This window comes from Vigna umbellata, chromosome 1 (genome assembly GCF_029865625.1).
Source record: "Vigna umbellata cultivar VRB3 chromosome 1, Vumbellata_1.0, whole genome shotgun sequence".
Taxonomy (NCBI): Eukaryota; Viridiplantae; Streptophyta; class Magnoliopsida; order Fabales; family Fabaceae; genus Vigna; species Vigna umbellata.
Genome location: NC_142165.1, coordinates 52,437,648 through 52,459,669, shown reverse-complemented (window position 1 = coordinate 52,459,669; position 22,022 = coordinate 52,437,648). Strand labels below are relative to the sequence as shown.

Here is a 22,022-nt window from a genome sequence, read left to right as displayed (position 1 = left end):
ATAGTGGAACAAAGTATTCCTCCTTCATCACTCATTATAAATACACATGCAACTCTCTTTCTCCTCCAACAAATTTCATTCAAAAGAGAATCTCTCAGTCTCTTCTGCCGGTGACGACCTTCCACAATATGGATAACATTGTATTAAACCTCACTAGTTTATACACCTTGCTTCTTTTTCTTTTCCTATCTTATAAGCCTGCTCTTTCGTTTTCTTCTAGAAATAGCCAATATTGGGGTGGTGACAGGATTTTGAGCTCTGCTTATAATGATGATCTTGTCACTAACTTGCCTGGTCAACCCAAGGTGAATTTCCAGCACTATGCTGGATATGTCACAGTCAATGAAACCAATGGAAGAGCACTCTTTTACTGGTTCTATGAGGCTATGACCAACCCAGAAGAGAAACCGTTGGTGCTTTGGCTTAATGGAGGTAAAACCAGATAGTGGTTAATGTCTTTGTTTTAATTTTCTGTATGGAACATTCGGACCATGATCTATGATCAAACATGTCACAAGGTCATACATACTATGAAACTACATACGTCACATCTTTCGTTGGGATGTTGCTGTGACATTTTTGGATCAGTTGAGTCATGCGTGTGTTTAAGGAGAAAGCCATGTCCTTATCAACAATGAAAATAAGTGATTTTATTTTCTTTTCATTTGTTTAGGTGGAGTGGATAGTATTAGGTGGCAGCTAATGAGAGAGAGTTTACAACACTTGTGGTTTCGGTTTTGCTGTTTGTTGTTGCTTATGTTCTCTGCTTAGGTGACAAGATGATTTTATGTTACAGGTCCTGGGTGCTCTTCTGTGGGATACGGAGCAACACAGGAAATTGGTCCATTTTTAGTGGACAGTGATGGCCATGGCCTCAAATTTAATAACTTCTCATGGAACAGAGGTATGATGATGACCACTACTAAATATACACACTTTCTGCCACAACCTCACTTTCTTTTCAGACCATATTCTATAGAATTTTTATGGTGAACCACAGCTAGAGCTCCATTATTGGTCCCCTCAATATAATTATTAAATGATTTCAGCTATTTGTTAAACAACTCTTCCAGTAATAAATTTTTATTTCTGTTTTCATCACATTATTCATTAGATATCGTACTGGTTTTTTAGCTTAAAAAATCTTATGTAAAATTTGGTGCTAAGAAATCATTGTATCTGTGATGTTGCAGAAGCCAGCATGTTATTCCTGGAATCTCCTGTTGGAGTTGGCTTTTCGTACTCAAATACAAGCAGTGACTATGACCAATTGGGAGATGATTTAACAGGTCATTACTTATCTTATAATGTTGCTGCTGCATAATGAGCAGCAACCACTATGCCATTTTCTTGAATGTGGGTCACATTTTCTATATTTTGAAGCTCAATCATGCAAAGCAGATCTCTGACAAATTCGTCTGTGCTCTTTCTATTATTTGTGACAGCTAACGATGCTTACTCTTTTCTTCACAACTGGTTCCAAAAGTTTCCATCATACAGAACGAGAGCGTTTTACATAGCAGGGGAGAGCTATGCAGGTATTGAAATTGAAATACCTTTTTCTGCATAACTCATTTTTTGGTCAATTATTCTAATGAAATTAATCATTAATACAACTGTTTATTTTCAGGAAAGTATGTACCGGAGCTGGCTGAACTCATCCATGATAGGAACAAGGACCCCTCTCTCTATATTGATCTCAAGGGCATTCTGGTATGGTCCTACCTAAATTAAAAGTCAAAACAAATTGCTGATAAAAATCATGGCACAACGAATCTTCCTTTACTAAAATTATTTTCCCATCTACTCTACCATTTCTATATTTTAGTTCAACATTAAGAATTCAAAATAGGCCTCTTATCCACATCATTTTCCACTTTCAATAGCTGAGATAGTTCAAAGGAAAATTCTTCACTTGTCATCACTACAATTTAAATATTTCAGTGTATGAATTGAACCCTCCTGGTTGGACACTGTATAAAGTTGTGCAAATAACTAATATGAAGGACAAAGTATTATTATTATTCATTTATTGAATTTTTTTTGCAGTTGGGTAACCCAGAAACATCTGATGCTGAGGACTGGATGGGCCTGGTTGATTATGCTTGGAGCCATGCTGTGATATCCGATGAAACTCATAAAATAATCAAAACAAGTTGTGACTTTAACAGCACTGATCCATGGCGTAACGAAGATTGCAGTGAAGCTGTGGATGAAGTACTCAAACAATACAACGAAATTGATATCTACAGTCTCTACACCTCTGTCTGCTTTGCCAGCACAGCACGTTCAGACGATCAATCCATGCAAACTTCCATGAAGCTTACATCTAAAATGGTACCTTTTCCATGGAAGTTAATGAATTTATTCTCATAAGTTTAACTATGAAATGTAAAGTCAATTGGAAAACTAAGTAACTAAAACGATCATCACTCATTTTTATAACATCTGAAAACACTCGTACTTTTGATGTTTGCTTTTTATTGTACACGAAAGGAATCTTGTACTTTACCATGAATTTATTGTTGTAAGTAATTTGAAATGATTAAGTTAAACGAAACTTGATATATGAGCGTTCTGACACACTAACCTATTTAATTTGGTTTGACTAGATGCCTAGGATGTTGGGTGGCTATGATCCATGCCTTGATGACTATGCTAAAGCTTTTTATAATAAACCAGATGTTCAGAAGGCTCTTCATGCCAGTGATGGTCACAACCTAAAGAATTGGACCATTTGCAAGTAACTTTTTAACCCTTTCAGCTTTCCTGTCATCACAGTATTAGAAATGCACTGATCCAAAAATATACATAGAATCTTTTATATATATCTTTCTATATTATTAATTATATGTGGTTATCTTTTGCTAAATGATTTTGAATTATCTAATGTAGCAACAAGATATTCAATGAATGGGCAGATTCAAAGCCATCTGTTATCCCAATTTACAAGAAGCTTATTTCAGCAGGACTTAGGATTTGGGTTTACAGGTAAACCTCTGAATATGTATATCAGTCTCAGTATTCATGGAATTGTGCTTGCTACTGCATTGTTTGGTAGCTTCTTTTCATCATGTTGTGTTGTTGAATGTTTCAGTGGAGACACAGATGGTAGAGTACCAGTGTTGTCCACAAGATACAGCTTAAGCTCTCTTTCCTTGTCTGTCACTAAATCATGGAGGCCTTGGTACCATGAAAATGAGGTATAATTAAATCATGAAAGCAAATAAGCTTAATCTTTTTACAGAAAAAAATTATGTTATGTTGTGATCGAAACAGGTTAGTGGATGGTTTGAAGAATACGAGGGTCTTACATTTGCAACGTTTCGAGGAGCTGGGCATGCAGTTCCCTGTTTTAAACCAAGCAATTCACTTGCGTTCTTCACTTCCTTTCTCAATGGAGAATCACCTCCTTCCACAAAATAAAGAAATCTGTATAATAATCATATTGGGTGCTCTTTGTGTGTGACCCCATATGAAGATTTTGCTCTTACATTAGCAATAGCTAATACCTATCATATTATTAAAATGCGAAGTAACCATATGCAAATGTAATGAATAACAGAGTTTTGCTCCCTTTTTCGCCGTTGGGCCATAATCCATTAAACAGAATCCAAGGAAATATATTAACGTTGATATCTTTTTCTGTTTTTTTTTTCTTTTATTTCAGTGGTACAAATAAAATGCTTACGCTGCAATGCAAAATGTCCAGTGAAAGGGAGATAGAACATGAAAACGAAACAATGAACTCTTTTTTTCTTCTTTAACAGCAGAGTACAATTCTCTTTTTTTGAAAAGTTTCACTTGTATGAGAGAAAAATCAATTTATAATATGTATAATTGAATGCAATTTCATTTTATAAATCAATAAATCAGTGTTACAAAATTGAATTAGGTTTGAATTCATTAAGATTCATAATTTAAAGTTTATTATAACATTGAGTTATTGTTTTATTTCTTCTTGAGTTATTTTATAAGATCACTTATTAATTTTTAGTTTTATTTTTAAGATCGATACAAAGGAGTGAATTAAAAGTTTTATATCATTAAAGAAAAAACTAATTTATAATATATAAATAAATGCAAACTATACTTTATAAACTAATTTTATAAATTTAAATTTAATTAAAATTTATTTCTTAATATAATAATAGTAGAAGTTGGTTAAAGCTTATTTTAACAAAGTTTATTATTTAGTGGATAATTATTTTATCGGTTATTGAATTACCTACAAACTTCTGTAAACTAATTTTATAAGTTTGACTTTTAAGGTTCATTTTTACCAACAACGTTGAATTATTAAATGTTCTCTCACAAACATTTTTAAATAAGGAAAAAAAGGTAAAATGGTTTTGCATTAACTAAATAAATTGACATCATTTAACGCGAATACATAAACTTTATACTTCTTGAAAAATGAAATTTGTAAGACGAGGTTTTCTTATCTTAATTTCAGCTTAGATAAATTGGCATGGTATTAAGGGTTTGGGATTGAGAGTTATTATCCCATAACCATTTCTTAAAGCAGGTAGAGAAATTGCTTGATGCAGGCCAAAGCTTGTAGAAGCATTGATGAGTTTAAAGGACCCACCGAACCGCAGCTTCTGCAAAGTTAAACCTTTCATTTTTGGCACCGAATAACGCCGAGAGAGATTAATGTTGGAGGGCGTTGTGCTTCTCCGAAGAGGAAGATAGAAAGCATTGCTAATATCCTCAAGCAGTTGTGTATCAGAGTCAAATGCATTGCTAGAGTTGTAGAACATGTGAAAAACTTTCAAGCATGTCAAATGCAGCAGCTTGCAAGGCTTTGGTAAATTACTTTCACCATCAACCAGAACACGCTGAAGAAACTCTTTCGTCATTTCATCTATGATCTCTCTCCCCTCAGCAATTGAATCTTCCATTTTAAGATTAGGGTTCATCATCAAACTGAGCTGAAGAAAGTTCCACTTACCCTCTTCTGTCTCCCTCTGTCACATACATGCATACACATGAAATAGGACTTACGTGAAGGTTCAGTTTTAATAGCAACTGATTAAGTACATTTTTTAATTATCATTAATTATTAATGAACCAACTACCTTATAGGACTGCATATCATTTAACATACGACATATAAACATTAGTAGTTTAGTGATGGTTTGATATTGAGGTGGTCTGAGATTCTGGTCTGCAAAGGTGGGATTAAGAAAACATGAAGCTGGAAGAATCATGGTGTGTATGGCAATAGACAGCATGCCATTCTTCAGATAGTCATGAATTGTTGGTGGCTGTCCCTTCTTGTTCCACTTTGCTTCCTCGAGCCAGGAAAGGAAAGTTTCACACCACTTAACAAAAGTAAGACTCTCATGTTAATTATCACAGTAGGTTAAAAAGAGTAATTTTATACACTAATTAAACTCTTAAACTTAGAAACATTACTAGATCTTGTAGACCACTCTTTATATCATGAATCCCTCCTTGTTCGAGATATTTTGTGGCAGTTTCACTCACCAGATTATCCAGAGCATTGAATATCACTTTGCCGTGGCCATTTAAGCCCTTAGAATCCCACCTGTGACAGAGTGAAAGTATTGATCAAACGTACATGTTTTAAAATAGTTTTGTATACGTTTTGTTTTTCTATTTAATACCGTCTCCAAGTTAAAAAATTAAAGTAAAAGAATTCTATTAACAGGAAACTTTATGTGTTACATTCACACTGTAATGTGTGTTTGGTTCTATTAGTGTTTACCAGTACATTTTTTCAATTTTTTAAAACTACTTTGTGTAGAATGATTAGATAAAGTTATGATTGATAAAAAATTTAAGAGAATAAATGCGATTTTTTTTAATATTTTGTTCATCCTAATCATCATTCAACGTGAAATTCTTCTCAATATCTTAGTCTCCATGCATTGCAAACTCCTTCTTTATCTTAAAAATCTTTTACAAATGAGTCCTCTACTATATATCACTTTTTATCGATGACACAAATAGTTGAGTTCTTGAATGAATGTATTTATATATGTATATCTTACCTTACTTATTCTCACTAAATATCAAATTTGTCACCACCTTTCTAAAAAGAAAAGAATTGAAATTATTTGTAAAAATGAAGTACTCTTCTCAAAAAAATATTTTGATCACACACAATTTACATATTGAAAAAAGCTCATGGTTTACGCTGTCTCAAAAGTTGGAATTCAAGGTCTTCGCAAATTGAAAAACCTTGTGATGTGCAATTATTACTTTCTTGTCTTTACCAAAGAACCAATGGTCCAAAAGTAAAGGTCTTTATAATAAACTTGGTCACGATGAAAAACACTGTAGATTTAAACAACATGAAAAATTGATTGAAGATAATAATGTGAAGTATTTATTTATAACATCATAAGAATTCAAGTCACATGAATTTAATATTTGACTTAGTGATAATTGTTGCACCAATTACATGCTTTTAATTTTCCCTCTAGTAACAAATCCATTCCACAACAGTGGAGTTAGAAAATGATGAAGTTGTGAAAAAGTTGAACGAAAATAATTTTTTTTTTAAATCAACCTAGAATGGAATCATATTTTTTATATAGAGTATTTGACGAATAATTTTAAAAAATAAAAATAATATACTTAATATATATATATTATTGTTATTAATAAAACCAAATTAAGTATATAATTTAATATAAATATAAAGATAAAAAATCACAAATATTCAAAGGATTATATTATATTTTTGAAATTCTTGATCTTGTTAATAATTAAATCAATTACAGTTAAAACTGGTTAAAAACACATATATAATAAATAATTTTATTTTATATTCTTAAATCAAATTTTAATTAAAAAATATTTTAAAATATAAAAACACTAAAATTAGTTAGAGTATAAAAACTTGAGAAACAAAACAAGATATTAAATTCTTATATTCCAAATGTTTTTTACATATAAAAAAATCCTTTTGCATTATAATCAGTAAAATTTCACTCATATAACATATCATATAAATTGTCAGAGAGAAGATAGAAAATATCTTAATTTTCATAGTTTATATATTTTATTTTTAATTTTTTTATCTTATTTAATTTAATATTTATTCAAATTAAATGACGTGCATCATAAAATTCGGAAGGTTACATCCTATAATACAGTTGTTCTGGTATTTTAAAACTAGATAAATATGTTCCAAGCGTCTCATAAATGCTAAAAAGTACTCAGAAGTGAATTGAAGTCACATTCAAAGAAGAAATTGTTAGGCTTTCTTTTTAAAGAGAGAATAGAAAGTTTTGATTCGAATGATTTATGAAGAAGCTAGTGTAAAAGATAAAACATGCCATCTTCAAGATCTTAAAATAATAAGTTTATGTGTTTTTCTACTTATTTTTATTTTTAACTAAAATGGACTTCAAATTTATTTTGGCCATTCTTTTTACCTTCATGAGAACTCTTAGGATTATTTAATTGTTTTATATTATATGTTATTACTTTGTATTTTTCTTAGGATTTTCCTGTACTCTTTCATGACATGAAAGATTGTGGTTGCTTATGTCATACGCATCATCGTCGTGATAGAGATAAATTGTCAATAGAAGTCGAAAATATATTTTTGTAGAATACTCTTATGAATAGAAGGGATGAAAATTGTATAATTTGGAATTTCATGATTTTGTCTTTAGAAATGTGAAATTTTATGAAACATGAATTTCTTTTTATTATGTCACTACAATACTCTTTATACTCATCACACTAATTCTGATATTGAGTATGCTAATAATGATATTGATTGGGAAACTTATGATGCATACTTACAGAGGGGAGTGCATCTATTACCTTGTAAAGGAGAAGAATAATTAAAACTTTAGGAGGGATTGTGTGGAGACTAGAGTGGAAATGAGGCAGAAAGTATGAGTAGTTTGGATGGTGTTTCCACAAGATGTTGATGGGATGATGTTATGATGATACAAAAAGAAAATATGGAGACAAAAATGGGAAGGGGGATGAGAAACAAAATTCCATCAAAAAAATATGAGGATTTTGTCACTCGTGTTATTAGAAATGTAAAGTCCTTGTAAAGTTCACATGCTCTACAACATGTCTCAGGTTCTCATTACCCTAACTTTGTAAATAATGAACGTGATAGACATTCAAACTATGTTGCAGCTCTAAGACTAGGGAAAGAACATAAAAAAATTAAGGAAGCCATAAAGGATTCTGGTTGGCGTGCTACAATGGCCAACAAGAAAGTTCTTGGAAGAGAATGAGACATAGGTTTTGCAGAAATTGTTGTCTGAAAAGAAAGTTTTTAGAAGTAAATGGACATACAAAATAAAATATTACTCAAATGAGAGGATAGAATGTTTTAAAGCCAGACTTGTCATATTCAAACATCATTAGAGAGATGGCATAAACTGTGATGAAACTTTTGTCTCGATGACAAAAATGATGATTGTATGTACCTTCTTGGTAGTAACAACAATTAAAAAGTACAAATATCATCAAATAGATGTACATAAAGTATTTTTTCATGATGATTTGATTGAAGAGGTATACATGTTCCTCCAGGTTTTAAAAACATTGACCCAAATTTTGTTTGCAAGTTAAAATAGTCTTTGCATGATTTAAAACAAGTTTCTCGTTGTTGGTTTGCTAAGTTGACTACGAAATTTAAGTTATCTTTTACACCTTAAAAAAATATAACAATAAAACACTTAAAATGTTAGGAAAAGGAAAAATTATAAAAATGCCTATAGGATTAGAAGTATGTGAATTTACATAAGGTCAGCACATGTTAGTTATCACACATTTGTGCTAGTTAGTTCTTTATGTTTTATAATTTTTTCCTTAATTATGCAAGAAATAAAGTTGATGAAGACAAAGGTAAAAACAGGTTAAAGAAAATAAGTGAAAAATAGAGTCAATTTCAAGGTTTTTAATCAAATAAAAAGAAAAATTGAGATGAGTAAGTCTCAAATAGTAATGCAATCAATGAGTAGCAACAATGACCAAGGTTCTTTTTAACAAATAATTTACAACGACTATAAAATTTAAGTGTATGATCATATGGGACAAGTTAGTTTAATAAAAGGGAAAACTGGTAACAATATATATATATATATATATACCTTATAATAGCATTGGTGAAATGTTTCAAGTCTCTGAGTGACCCTTCTTTGTCAAAGAAATCATCTACAATTGTGATGAGTATAGCACTCTTTGCTACTAGGGTTCTTACGTAACTGTGATTTGGATAGGTAGTGGCAGCAGCTATAGAATAGTAGCAATATGTTGTTTTCTCTCTACCAAATCCCATCTTTGTTACACCATAATCTTTCACCCATCTGTTACAGCTATCATTATAATTTTGTATAGGCATGAGTAAGAGATATTGTGTTAGGATCATTCAAACCTCGTCAACTCTTCTAATTCATGTATGAAAATTGATTGCTTGAACTCGTAATTCTGCATGGCAAGTTCTAGAAGATCTATGTTGTGAAAGTGTGAAATCCTACATTGGAAAATTGTCAAAATCTAGGAAAATTCTTTGATAAAAAGAAATAATTTGGTTTTAAAAAAATGTACCTAACATGTGAGGTTTTTCCTTTCCATAGAAGATTAGTGTCATAGTTTTCTATCCACATCCTATGCTTTAAATGATCTGTTTGACCCAACCAATGAGTATTTAATTCATGTTGAACCTGTTTTACCAGAAGAAAGATTATGTAAATGTTTTAATGGGAACTGTGTATATAGTTCAATTTGGAGAACATCAACTATGAGAGTTACCAAAGATAATCAAATAAAAGAAGAAAAACTAGATTTTTTTTCTTCCGTTATTTCAGTTTAAGAAATTTATATGTTGAAAATATTAGAATGTTTTTGAATGTTTGCGTGCTAAGCTAAACTTGTAAAGTTGTTACATATGACAACTGTCTTGATATTGTTTTGCGGTTTCTGATTTTTGTCTTTGTACACTGATTAAGTTGTTTAACCCTTATATAAATAAAAGGTTGGTTTGTGTTTCATTGAATAAGAAAATACATACATGTTACCTTTCTTACTTGTGCCAGAATCCTTTATGGTATCAAGAGTTGAGTTCGAAACCTGTGATTGTGAGGAATGAGACAAACTAGTTCTCTAGTTTGTTCTTTGGTTTCAAGAGCGTATCCAAAGTGGTGTGAGAATTATTCAAAGAGAGTATCTTGGGGTCATCAAGAAGGGAGGTATCTTGGATCATCAAGGGGTGTAGAAGAAGGATCTCTGGAAGGATAATAGTGCAAGAAGAAAGTTATAGTGGAATAATGGTTGGTCTAGGAGGGATGATGCAAGGTTTTTTCCAGTCTTTGATGGGAAGTGTTTTGTTCCATTTTCGGCTTCTAGGATGTTGTAGATGTTGTGTTCGAAGGATTTCTTGAATTAAGTCCCAAAGCCACTAATGAAGAAAAGAAAAACTTCAAGATTCAATAAAATCTTGAGAGTAAGGCTCGGTTTCTCTATCAATGTGTTGGACTAAAAGTGTTTCATAAATATTTAAGGCAAAAAAGCAAAGGAGATATGGGAAATTCTATTGAAAACATAAGGAGATGGTAACAAAACCAAGAAGGTGAAGATGTAAACATTGATGATGTCGTTCAAATGTCTCGCTATGGAAGAGAATGATATCGTGGTAGATTATTTTGATAAGGTGCAGGAACATGTGAGTGCAATGCGTGCATGCAGAGATACTATCACAAATCAGTATGTTGTAGACAAGATATTGAGGACTCTACCACCAAGGTTTAATCATATTGTGGTTGCCATTGAAAAAACACATGACTTAGAGACTATGGAGGTGAAAGAACTGCAAAATTCACTAGAGGCTCATGAACATAGATTGAATGAGAGCAGACACTACCAAGATCAAGTCTTGGAAGTTAGATCCCAGTTTAATGGAAAGGGAAAAGAGTCTAAAAGATTTGGCAAAAAGAAGCATAAGGAGGTTCAAGAACAACAAGAAAAAGACTTCAATTACTCTGAAAGCTGAAAGAGTCACAAGTCATATCAGAATGGTGATGAAGAAAAGAGCTGGAAGTTTGACAAAAATAAGATTAGATGTTTTTATTGTCAAAAACTTGGAAAAGAATAAACCCAAGAATCAAGCTAATTTGGCACAAGACAACACATTAGAGGCAATGATGTTGATGGAAAGAACAAATGAAGATGAGCTAGAAGAGGCGTCATGATATCTTGGTTCGGGGTGTTCGATGCATATGACTAGAAGAAGAGAATGATTTGTCAAGATAAAGGAAGTTCTAAATATAAAAAATAAAATTTGTAGTGATAGAAGCTTGACAACAGAGGGGTCTAGCATGGTTGGTCTTCGAGATGAAAATGGAAGAGAAGTGGTGATAGATGAAGTCTTATTTGTGCCAGGTTAAAGACAAATTTACTAAGTCTGGGTCAGCTTTTACAGAGGGGTTTGTAATGAAGATGGAGAATAACAATCTTAACATATTTTACCAAAGTAAAATATTGGTCATTAAAGCAAGTATATCTCAAAACAGGACTTTCCGTGTGATAATGAAGGCTGTGAAGCATCAGTGTTTTACTGTTGCAGGAAAAGCAGTGGAATGAATTTGGCATTTACGTTTTGGGCACCTAAACTTCAAAGACTTGTTTCACCTAAATCAACACTCTATGGTGAGTGGTTTACCTTTGGTTAATATTCCTGAATCAGTGTGTCATGAGTGTATCCAATGTAAACAAACTAGAGGGCAGTTTCAAAATTTTGTGCCTAAAAAAATGTTAGGAAAATTGGAGATTATGTATTCAGATTTATGTGGACCCATACAAACTGAAACTTTAAGAGGCAACAGATATTTTGTGTTATTCATTGATGATTGGACTAGAAAAACATGGTCATATCTACTCAAAAGGAAGAGTGAAGTTCTAAAGGTGTTTAAAATGTTTAACCACATTGTTGAAAGGCAAAGTGATAGAAAGTTGACAGTCTTAAGAACAAATGAAGGTAGTAGAAAGTACACCTCAATAGATTTTAAGAAGTATTATGATGATGAAGGGATAATTCATGAGCTGACTCCTCCCTACACTCCAAAGCATAATGGAACTATAGAGCGAAAAAACCGCACTATATTAAATTTAGTAAGGTACATTCTAAAAAGCAAGGAGCTATCACAATTCTTATGGGGTGAGGCAATGTTGACTACAACCTACATTCTGAATAGAAGACCTACTAAAAGGTTGAAGAATATTATTCTAAAGGAAGCCTGGAGTACCATCAAGCTAAATGTAGAGCATTTGAGAGTTTTTGGCTTTGTTTGTTTCAAGCACACACTAGATTAGTTGAGAAGAAAAGTGGATGATAAGGAAGTGCCACAAATTTTAATTGGTTATCATGCAACTGGAGGGGTATAAGTTGTACAACCCAAAAACTGGACAAGCAATTATAAGCAGAGATGTGATAATTGATAAGGATAGAGTTTGGGATTGGAAGTTTATGTAGAGAAAAAAATGTAACTCTTCAGTTGGAGGACGGAATTTTAAGAAATAAATATAATCCAGTTGAAGAAAATTTTATTGATCAAGGGGGAAACCTGAGAAGATCCTCTAAAACATCACGACTATCATCACATTTGAAGGACTGTGATCTGTTTTATGAGGCTATAGTAACTTCATAAGGTAACCTTGTCCATTATGGACTTATAGCTGAAGTTGAACCTGTTACTTTTGAGCAAGCTACTTCAGATGATAAGTGGCTGAAAGCAATGCAAGAGGATATAAATTCCATTTAGAAAAAAACAAACTTGGGAAATGGCCAAGCTACCTACAGATAAAAGGTCGATAGATCTGAAGTGGGTTTACAAAGCCAAAGTAAATTCACAAGGAGAGATTGTTAGGTATAAGGCCAGAATAGTTGCAAAGGGATTTCTACAAAAGGCTGAAATAGACTATGGCGAGGTGTATGCACCTATGGCTAGGATGGAAACAGTGAGACTTGTAGTGGCTTTAAAAAATTAGTTTGGTTGGTCATTGCATCAATTGGATGTGAAGGCAACTTTTCTAAATGGAAGGCTAGAAGAATAGGTCTATGTAGTGCAGCCCCCTGGGTTCAAAGTTGAGTTGTATTAGGGAATGGTATACAGGTTGAAGAAAGGCATGTATGGGCTAAAGCAGGCTTTTAGAGCTTGGAATCAAAGGATTGATCAATTCATGAGCAATATTGGTTTTGAGAGGTGTGTTTCAGAACATGGTGTTTATGTGCAGAACAGTCAAAGAAAAGGAAGAGTTGAAAGACTAATAGTATGTCTATAAGTGGATGTGTTGATTCAGAATTTCAAACTGCACATGTTGAGTGAGTTTGAAATGAGTGATTTAGGCAAGCTAAACTACTTCCTTGGCATAGAGTTTGCTGAAATTGAGAAGCGGATAGTGATGCATCAGTCACACTATGTTAAAGAAATGCTAAAGAAGGCTGAAATGTAGAAGTGTAATGCTGCAAATACACTTGTAGAGGTGGGCTTAAGACTTGAAACTGATCCAGAAGAGGAGGCTATAGTTGCTACTTTCTATTGAAGCATGGTAGGAAGCCTAGGATACTTGTGTAACACAAGGCCATATGTGAGTTACAGTGTTGGTCTTGTGAGAAAATACATGCAGAATCCAAGAACATCACATTTGAATGTTGTAAAACACATTCTAAGGTACATACAAGGGACACACAACTATGGTATTCTTTTTCCACGAAGAATAGAAGGTGGGGAAATGAGAATAATAGCTTATTCTGATGCAGATTGGTGTGGGGATAAGTGTGAGGAAAAGCACATGGGGTTATTTGTTATTTCTTGGAAACTCACCAATATCATGGAGTTCATCTACGGAACCTGTTGTAGCTTTAAGCTCTTGTGAATAAGAGTATATAGCATCTTGTTGAGGCAACATGTCAACCTGTTTGGCTAAAGTCTGTGATGGAGGGATTGAAGATGAAATTGGCAGGAAAGGTACAACTTTGTATTGACAACAAATATGCAATAGATCTAGCTAAACATCCTACCTATGATGAAAGGAGTAAACATATTCAAACAAAATTTCACTATATCCATGATCAAGTCAAGAATGAAAAGATGGAGTTGTGCCATTGCAAGTCAGAGCTGCAATTAACTAATATTCAAACTAAGGCTTTGAAGTTCGAAAGATTCAATAGTCTCAAGAAGCTTATTGGTGTTACTCGAGCAATCTAGTTTGACTTAGAGAGGTGTATTAGAATGTTTTAGAATCTTTACGTGTTAAGCCAAATTTGTAAAGCTGTTACATTTGACAGTTGTCTTGCTATTGTGTTGCGGTTTTTGATTTCTGTCTTTGCACACTGATTAAACTGTTTAACCCTTATATAAATAAAAGGTTGGTCTGTGTTTCATTTAATAAGAAAATACATACATTGTTACCTTTATTGCTCGTGCCATAATCCTTTAGAAAAATTAATTTAAAAATGTCCTTTTCAATTCCAACATTTTGTTTTTAAAAATAGTAACCGACAAGCATATAAGGTGAGGCATCTTAATCAATCAATTCTATCGCTGATTTTAACAAAATTGTTTCTATAACTGTTTAGTTGTAGTTATGATTAAATATGAAAAAAATGGAGAAAGAAGGGTGTAGGAGGGTCCAAGTGGAGCATACCATTTGTTGGAGTTGGGACAAAATCGTGTTGGGTTCACCATTTTTAGTTAGCAAGCATTTGTTAAGCAGATCTCTGGTGAAAGATTTGAAGTCTTCGACTTCATTTTCCCCACAGAAAATAAGATTTGAAGCTCTGTACATTGAAAGGATTGTAGTTGACATGTGTTCCTGTTCCTTTTGAATACTTGCTCTAATTTCTTCATCATATAGAAACCAACCAAAGCTCACTGCATTTTATTTTGGAATTTATGAGCACAAAATTGTACTATATGACTAATTAGCAAGCCGAATTCTTTTAAGGTAATCATCATCTTGATTAAAAATATGGTGAATATTTAGTTAAAAGTTAAAAGAAAAAGAAAATCTCTCATAATTTGAAAAAGAAAAAGGATTGCATACATGAAGGTGATACATTGTAACCATGCATCCTTAGGAGATGAAATGCCAGAGAGTCTTTGTGAAGCTGAGCTTCAGTCATATTGGTCGGTTTTACCCACGATTCTTGGTCCACGTACTTCCTATATATCGTACAAAATAGCAGGTTAGGCTTACTGTGTATAGATAATTTTCAGAGCAGTAGTAATAGAAAATGAACTTGTACATCTTAGAAAATGAAATGGTTTAATCAACTTCAGAAATCAACATTTTAAGGTATTACTGAGATGCAATGGAGAATTTCAGATGCAGTGCACAACTTGCTCAATGGGGTCGAAAACAGAATTAGAAGCTGAGGTGATCTGGTTAGATGTAGATGCAGTCAAATGAGAATTTTATATTCATTATAAAAACATCCATTTAACAACTTAATATGATTTTATTTTAATTATATTTATTTTATTTTTAATTTCAAATTTTAATATGTATTATTGTTTTATTATAGTTGGCTGTAGGAATAGAAAGGTACAAAAGTATTATCTTTTAATTGTAGTGATAGTATAGGCCCTATAGTATACGATGTGATTGATAATGTTTTAGACCTCGTGTCCGGTTCTGTTTTTCACTTATCATATTGAAGTTATTTTTAAGGGTTAAATATGTTTTTGATCCCTTAACTTTAAGTGAAAATTAGAATTAGTTCCTCTTCAAAACTTTGTCCTAATTTAGTCCCTAAATTTTAAAAATGTGTGAATTTAGTCTTTTAAACTAAATTTTGTTAGATTTATTTGATGTTTCAAGTACGTTTCATGATAGTATTTAAGTTGTTTACACCGTTTGACACATTTTTGCTTCAATGTTAACTGAAAAATGCGTTTGAAACATCATTAAAGTTAACAAAATTTAGTTAAAAGGACTAAATTCACACATTTCTAAAGTTTGGGGACTAAATTGGTCCAAAGTTTCAAAGAGGGACTAATTCCAATTTTCAATGAAAATTAAGGGACCAAAAACATATTTAACCCTATTTTTAAAAGATTAATTTTTAAAATTTATATTCTAACACAACTCATTAATTTGTCTTTTAAAAAATTAAATTGAATAATTTTATTGAAATATATTTAATATTACTTTTTTTAATTCAAGTTTATATATATTTTAAAGATTTACTTTTAAATAATTTTATTTAAAATAGAAAAATATATATAAATATATTTATGGGTATGAAAATCTGCTGATACAAAGAAAATACACAAATATTTTTTTATAAATACATAATGGAAAAAAATTCTTAAAGAAAATGAATATTGAATAGACACTATTTATATTTAATTCGTACATTTATATTTAAAAATTATGTATATATAGTTATATTGTACTGATTAGGTGTTACCTATATATATATATATATATATATATATATATATAACTTGTTGACTAAAAAAAAATTATATTCCTATTATTAAATTTTCAAATTAAAAAAATGTTATAATGTCATTTTTAACATTTCATTGCCTCAGGGATTACTTGAATTTAGAAAAAATGTCGTTTCATGTAAATTAAATAATCAAGTATCTAACATAGTAATGAAATACTTGGACACCCATTATTTTTAAACTCCTATATAGCCTCAAATAACATTTTTCCTTGTATTTATCCTTTTCATACATCACATCATGTGGCTATAAAATTTATTTACCTATAGATTTTTGCCAAATTTTCTTCAATCTCTTTATCAAAGTGCTCAGCCAACCCTAGTCTTTGTAACTGGTTAATCATGCAGAGCTTTATAAGGTCTTCATCCATGGGATATGTTTGAGGAACTGTAGCAATGTTAAATTTTCAAAACAAAAACAAGAAAAAAAATGTGTAATATTAAAGACCACAAGAATAAAGGTCCGAACAAACCTCCATTAGGGCATCTCTGAATTAGAGATTCTAAATACGACAAAGAGTCAATATTCCCAGTAGCCATGAAAGCTTTTGCAGTAGCAGATGGTGATTGGAACAGTGAACCATCACCACTCAGATTGCTACAGATGTCTTCTTCACTTACTTTATACCAAGGTGGCAAAGCTTCAAGATACGATAACAATGGTGAGAAGCCATGCTTCCCCACAAGTTCCTCCCTGTTCGTTTAAGTATAAATTAGAAAAATAACTTGTTATTCATTCAGCCAAACAAAAAGTAAGAAAATAAAAAAGGAAGGAAGGATTATGTAATAGGTATACTTGTCAAGGAGCTTTTGTTGATGGAGAAAGATACTTGACATTGTCTCTGTCACTGTATCTGGGAACACAATTTCGATTCCAGCACACTCCGAAAGTCGAACCATTGCAGGAAAAACAATGATAAACCAACATGGGCAACAGTTTTCGATATCCTTGAGCAGCTTCTCAGTGTTTGCTTCAATGAAGGACAGCCCTAGAGATTGAAAAAATCAATGATATAAAAGCACAAAAAACTTAACTCGAACTTGCATTTCTAACACGCTATCAAGCAACTCAAGAAGCATAAAAGTAATTAACATAGCACCTCTTTGTATGAGTAATGTACCGGTGTTCCACTTTTTGAGGGCAACCATGGAAGCAAGGGTTGCTGGAAGCGTTTCCAAGGAGGGTTTGGCAGAGGCATCACAATCTCCCCAGAATCCTTGTTCGTTTTGGTTGTTGATCAGCCATTGCAAACAATTTTTGAACATGGGTTTGGAAGGATTGTGGGAATCTGGTATCATTGCTAACCATGCAGTATCGTATGCAGAAGGACATATATAAGTGTAAGGATCAACATTTGATGAGAATATTTTTACCTTAATTTTTTCTACGAGGGAGCATGATGATGAAGACTCCATGTTTTTAGGATATAAGCAAGAGCGTAGTTGGATTATGATTCTTTAACTTGTGGAGAGACCCTGCTATTTATACGCAATCCTTACAATTTCAGACGTGCACGTAACATCTACGCATGGTACGTGGGGTATTCCAAAATTAATTAATCACGACAATTGAAATTGCTTTTTCAATAATAGAGTGATAATATCAAACAGAGTGATGATACTCGTACACTTCAATTTTTTTTTTCTCGTACATTGAAATGACACGTCATAAATTATAATTTTATTATAACATTCTATTTTTATTATGTTAATATAGTATTTTATAATGAACTCCTAATTAATTAGACACTATTTAATAAAATTCTCCTACTTCTTTTTTGATTGTATTTTTTGTGTCTTTTTTTTAACTATTTTTCAATTCCAAAACACAATACATCTATATTATATTAAAAAGAATTAAAGCCATAAAATAAATATAATTATTCCTTGTTTTGAGCATTTGAATGAGTCAAATGCATCTTATTCTTTGATTTCCTTGTGGCTGAATGCGGATGGACTAACAATTCTCCCTTTCCAACTACATCATGGAAATCAACATCTTACATTTATTCCATGACTATATTTACATAGTTCAAGCTTTCTTCAGTAACCACCTTGGTAAGCATATCCATTGCATTCTTATTTGTGTGGATCTTCTTCAAACATCTTGTTGGTCTATCATGGCATGTATCCAATGTCAGAAAATATTAATGTGCTTTGGGTGAAATTATACATTTATTAGTGTACTGAAGGACTATGACACTGATTATTTTAAACAATAATCAAGCAAAACATATCCAAACAATGTAAAAACTGGTAGGTTTTTAGTCTCAATAAAGTTTAGTATTTTGATTTGATTCCTAAGAAACGAAACATTAAACCATAAGTAAATAATAAAAAATAAAAAATGTGGATTTCACTTTGATTTTTCTTATGAAGCTAAATATCTTTTATGCTTCGGTTATAGTTATAAACGAAAACTAATATAGTTTTTTCTTAAAATATTATTTTCTTAGAAGATATTAGGCTTCAGTTATAACTCACCCAAATCAAAGTATAATGTGGGTGTTTTTCTTTTTAAATATTACTTTTGTTTTTTTTTATCTTATATATTAAACTCACACAAAATACTAAGAAACAGAACAAAAACTAAACAACACAAATAATTCAGAATGTATATACAAGTAAATATGTTACATGTTATCTTTTACATTTCTGCTAAATCCTTAAGAACATGTTATGTTTATAACAAGTAAATGTGTTAAATATTATTGTACATTTGTATTATATATTTTTTCACAAGTTTTTCTTAAATAATTAATGAACTTATGAGAAATTGATGTATGACTCTTGAATTTTTGCATAAAAGACAATAATTTCAATTAGTATATAAAAAGATAAAGTTAAAAAGTATTTGATTCAATACAATTATTACCGTTTGTCAACTAATTGTAATATGAGCAAGAACAACAATTGTCATCCAGTGCATTACATAGTAATCACACTCATATAAGTTGGTTTGTTTATTACATTACAATATATTAGCACAATATAAATAATTGAAAAGGAAGCAAACAATTATAAATATATAAATCAAAATACTAAACCTTGGGAGACAACATTGCAAGTTTTTTTGTCTTTGGAGTTGATTTTTCTAACATGTTATGTCCTACAAATGAACTATGAAAAAGGAAATCTTTTAGGATACACTTATATAATAAAGAAAGTTCATAATATTGAGATTCTTACTAATCTACTATTTGTCTAAGATGGTTGGTGAGACTCTTATATAAGAAGCAATACCCATATTGTATGTCAGGAAAACCATAAGTAGTTGCTAATCACGTTTGAATTGAAAATAACTTTATTGTTATACTTATATTTACAAATATGTTTATTTGTAAATGAATAGTTAAATATAAATTTTTTATTATAAATTAAAGATCTTACAGCTATTAAATAACAAATAACCTTATAACAAATAACCTTATTCAAATTTAAAATTCATTATATTAGGATATAGATATATATATATATATATATATATACATATATATATATATACATATATATATATATACATATATATATATATACATATATATATATATACATATATATATATATATACATATATATATATATACATATATATATATATATACATATACATATATATATATACATATATATATATATATATATACATATATATATATATATATACATATATATATATATATATACATATATATATATATATACATATATATATATATATATATATACATATATATATATATGTATATACATATATATATATATATATGTATATACATATATATATATATGTATATACATATATATATATATATATATATATATATATATATATATACATATATATATATATATATATACATATATATATATATATATATATATATATATATATATATATTTGACGTCTATATGAATAGCTCCAACATAATATCCCTCTTAGTGAAAATCGGAATAACATAATCATTACTATGGCTAATCATTGAGACCATTTTTATCATCTACGACTTTCTTCCATGTATGATTTTACGATGGCGACGCTTGAGGAAAAGAGTGGAGCTTTCTTTGCTTTCTTTCTTTTCTTTCTTTATCTAGGCGATGATTTGGTTTTGGAATTATTTAGATTAATTTCTTCGTAAATACTTTTGATAAGAAAATTAAGAGTTAATATTTTTTTAATAATTTAAAACTAACTTATAAAAAATTAATTTTACAAAATTTAAATAAAAAGGTTTTTACAAATCAACTTAAAAATATATTTATTTTATTGTATGGAAAAATTATTATTTTATCTTTTTGTAAAAGTATTTCTAGAGAAGTTTATCCAAATATTTTTTTATGAGAAATAAATATCTTAATTTCGTTCACAGTGATTGATTAGTGGCATGCGATAGCATCAAATTTAGTCTAATTCTCTGTCCATTAAGGTGATAATCAAGTAAATAGGAAATCATTAGCGAAATAAAATTTGTCAATAAAATATTTTTAATTTTGGAAGACTTAAAGAATACTAAAAATTTTAGAAGAACTAATATTCTTAATTTTATAAAGAAGGAAAACATATTTTATCCTTAAAAATATATCATCGCATAAAATTTATTCTCAAAATATATGTTTCAATGTTTCTTATTTTTTTAAATAAAATAACAACAATATTTCCGGAATATCAACTATAGTTATATAATGAAATATGAGAAAAAAAATATTTTTATAAGGAGAAAAGAAAATTAAATTAAAATTGAGTACAAGTTTATGAACTTTTGAAATCGAAAAGTCTTAATAGTTCAAGATCTCCTTTTACAGTGCGATAACCCAATCTATAAAATTGTAATGGAATAAAATGGAGCGGTTGGTGAGAAGAAGAATGACTTCGTTGTTGATGCAATGTACATTTCTAGGTGACATATAACGTGGTTGTTGACATTAATGTTTCTGAAAATTAAAGGTCTTGTTAGCCACACTTAACAAACCCAAAATTGTTCTTTTGTATTAAATTTTGGTCCATCGAGATGCGGTTATTTTGTTGTATTCACCTAAATATAATTTTATATTATTTTTAGATTAAAGTATTATATTTAGTAAATAATAATTTATATAAAGTGAATAAAATTATTTTTGAGATTCGTTGTATCTAAGCTAACTATTTATAAAAAAATCAATTTGAATACAGTGAATTAAATTATAGATGTTAAAAGATATACAATGATGCAGATTGAATCTATTAAAATGATTTTTATGGTTTTTTTAAGTGTTAGAACCTTAAATTTAACATTTCATTTTTTAATAATGTAAAATCATTAAATAAAATATTACAAAAATATAACTAACAAGAAAATATAGAGATTTTTAAAGGAAAAGATTTACATCTATTTAACGAAAATCTAACAACATTGTTGCTTCACCTCCATCGCGTATTGGATCCACTAGAAAAAACATTCTCTAAGCTCACATCATTTAAGGTGATCATTACAAAAGATAAAATAAACACAAACAAACAACAACATAAGAAGGGTAAGTTAATATATATTATAAAAGAAAATGATTCATACAATTATAAAAC

General features: G+C 30.3%; 2 protein-coding genes across 3 annotated transcripts; one reads left to right on the top strand and one right to left on the bottom strand.

Annotated features, from left to right (window-relative positions):
- Positions 1-3,641, top strand: LOC124833901 (serine carboxypeptidase-like 31). 2 transcript variants are annotated; one of them, XM_088103735.1, is made up of 11 exons: positions 26-140; positions 221-432; positions 797-904; positions 1,194-1,289; positions 1,446-1,538; positions 1,631-1,713; positions 2,050-2,337; positions 2,613-2,743; positions 2,896-2,991; positions 3,098-3,203; positions 3,280-3,641. In XM_088103735.1, exons 2-11 carry the CDS (start codon positions 387-389, stop codon positions 3,424-3,426), a joined length of 1,194 nt encoding a protein of 397 aa, XP_087959861.1. In that variant the 5' UTR covers positions 26-140; positions 221-386; the 3' UTR covers positions 3,427-3,641. The 2 variants fall into 2 exon arrangements, with proteins under 2 accessions (XP_047164426.2, XP_087959861.1); XM_047308470.2 differs by having other exon boundaries at positions 1-432.
- Positions 3,642-4,265: 624 nt separating this feature from the next.
- Positions 4,266-17,892, bottom strand: TPS04 (terpene synthase 04). Its single transcript, XM_047308455.2, has 12 exons — positions 17,563-17,892; positions 17,259-17,451; positions 16,936-17,156; positions 16,727-16,850; positions 15,052-15,170; positions 14,653-14,879; positions 9,559-9,674; positions 9,386-9,484; positions 9,102-9,317; positions 5,422-5,554; positions 5,082-5,327; positions 4,266-4,970 (listed from the first exon to the last, which is right to left on the bottom strand). Exons 1-12 carry the CDS (start codon positions 17,876-17,878, stop codon positions 4,458-4,460), a joined length of 2,523 nt encoding a protein of 840 aa, XP_047164411.1. The 5' UTR covers positions 17,879-17,892; the 3' UTR covers positions 4,266-4,457.
- Positions 17,893-22,022: the final 4,130 nt, after the last annotated feature.

What these genes read in the sequence shown, in the direction of transcription:
- LOC124833901 (XM_047308470.2), top strand. Translation starts at nt 129, where the DNA reads ATGGATAACATTGTATTAAACCTCACTAGTTTATACACCTTGCTTCTT. An exon ending in ATTGGGAGATGATTTAACAG is followed by an intron (nt 1,290 to 1,445) that starts GTCATTACTTAT and finishes TATTTGTGACAG; the next exon opens with CTAACGATGCTTACTCTTTT. An exon ending in TGAAGCTTACATCTAAAATG is followed by an intron (nt 2,338 to 2,612) that starts GTACCTTTTCCA and finishes TGGTTTGACTAG; the next exon opens with ATGCCTAGGATGTTGGGTGG.
- TPS04 (XM_047308455.2), bottom strand. Translation starts at nt 17,878, where the DNA reads ATGGAGTCTTCATCATCATGCTCCCTCGTAGAAAAAATTAAGGTAAAA. An exon ending in CAACAAAAGCTCCTTGACAA is followed by an intron (nt 17,157 to 17,258) that starts GTATACCTATTA and finishes TTAAACGAACAG; the next exon opens with GGAGGAACTTGTGGGGAAGC. An exon ending in AATTTGGCAAAAATCTATAG is followed by an intron (nt 15,171 to 16,726) that starts GTAAATAAATTT and finishes TACGATATATAG; the next exon opens with GAAGTACGTGGACCAAGAAT.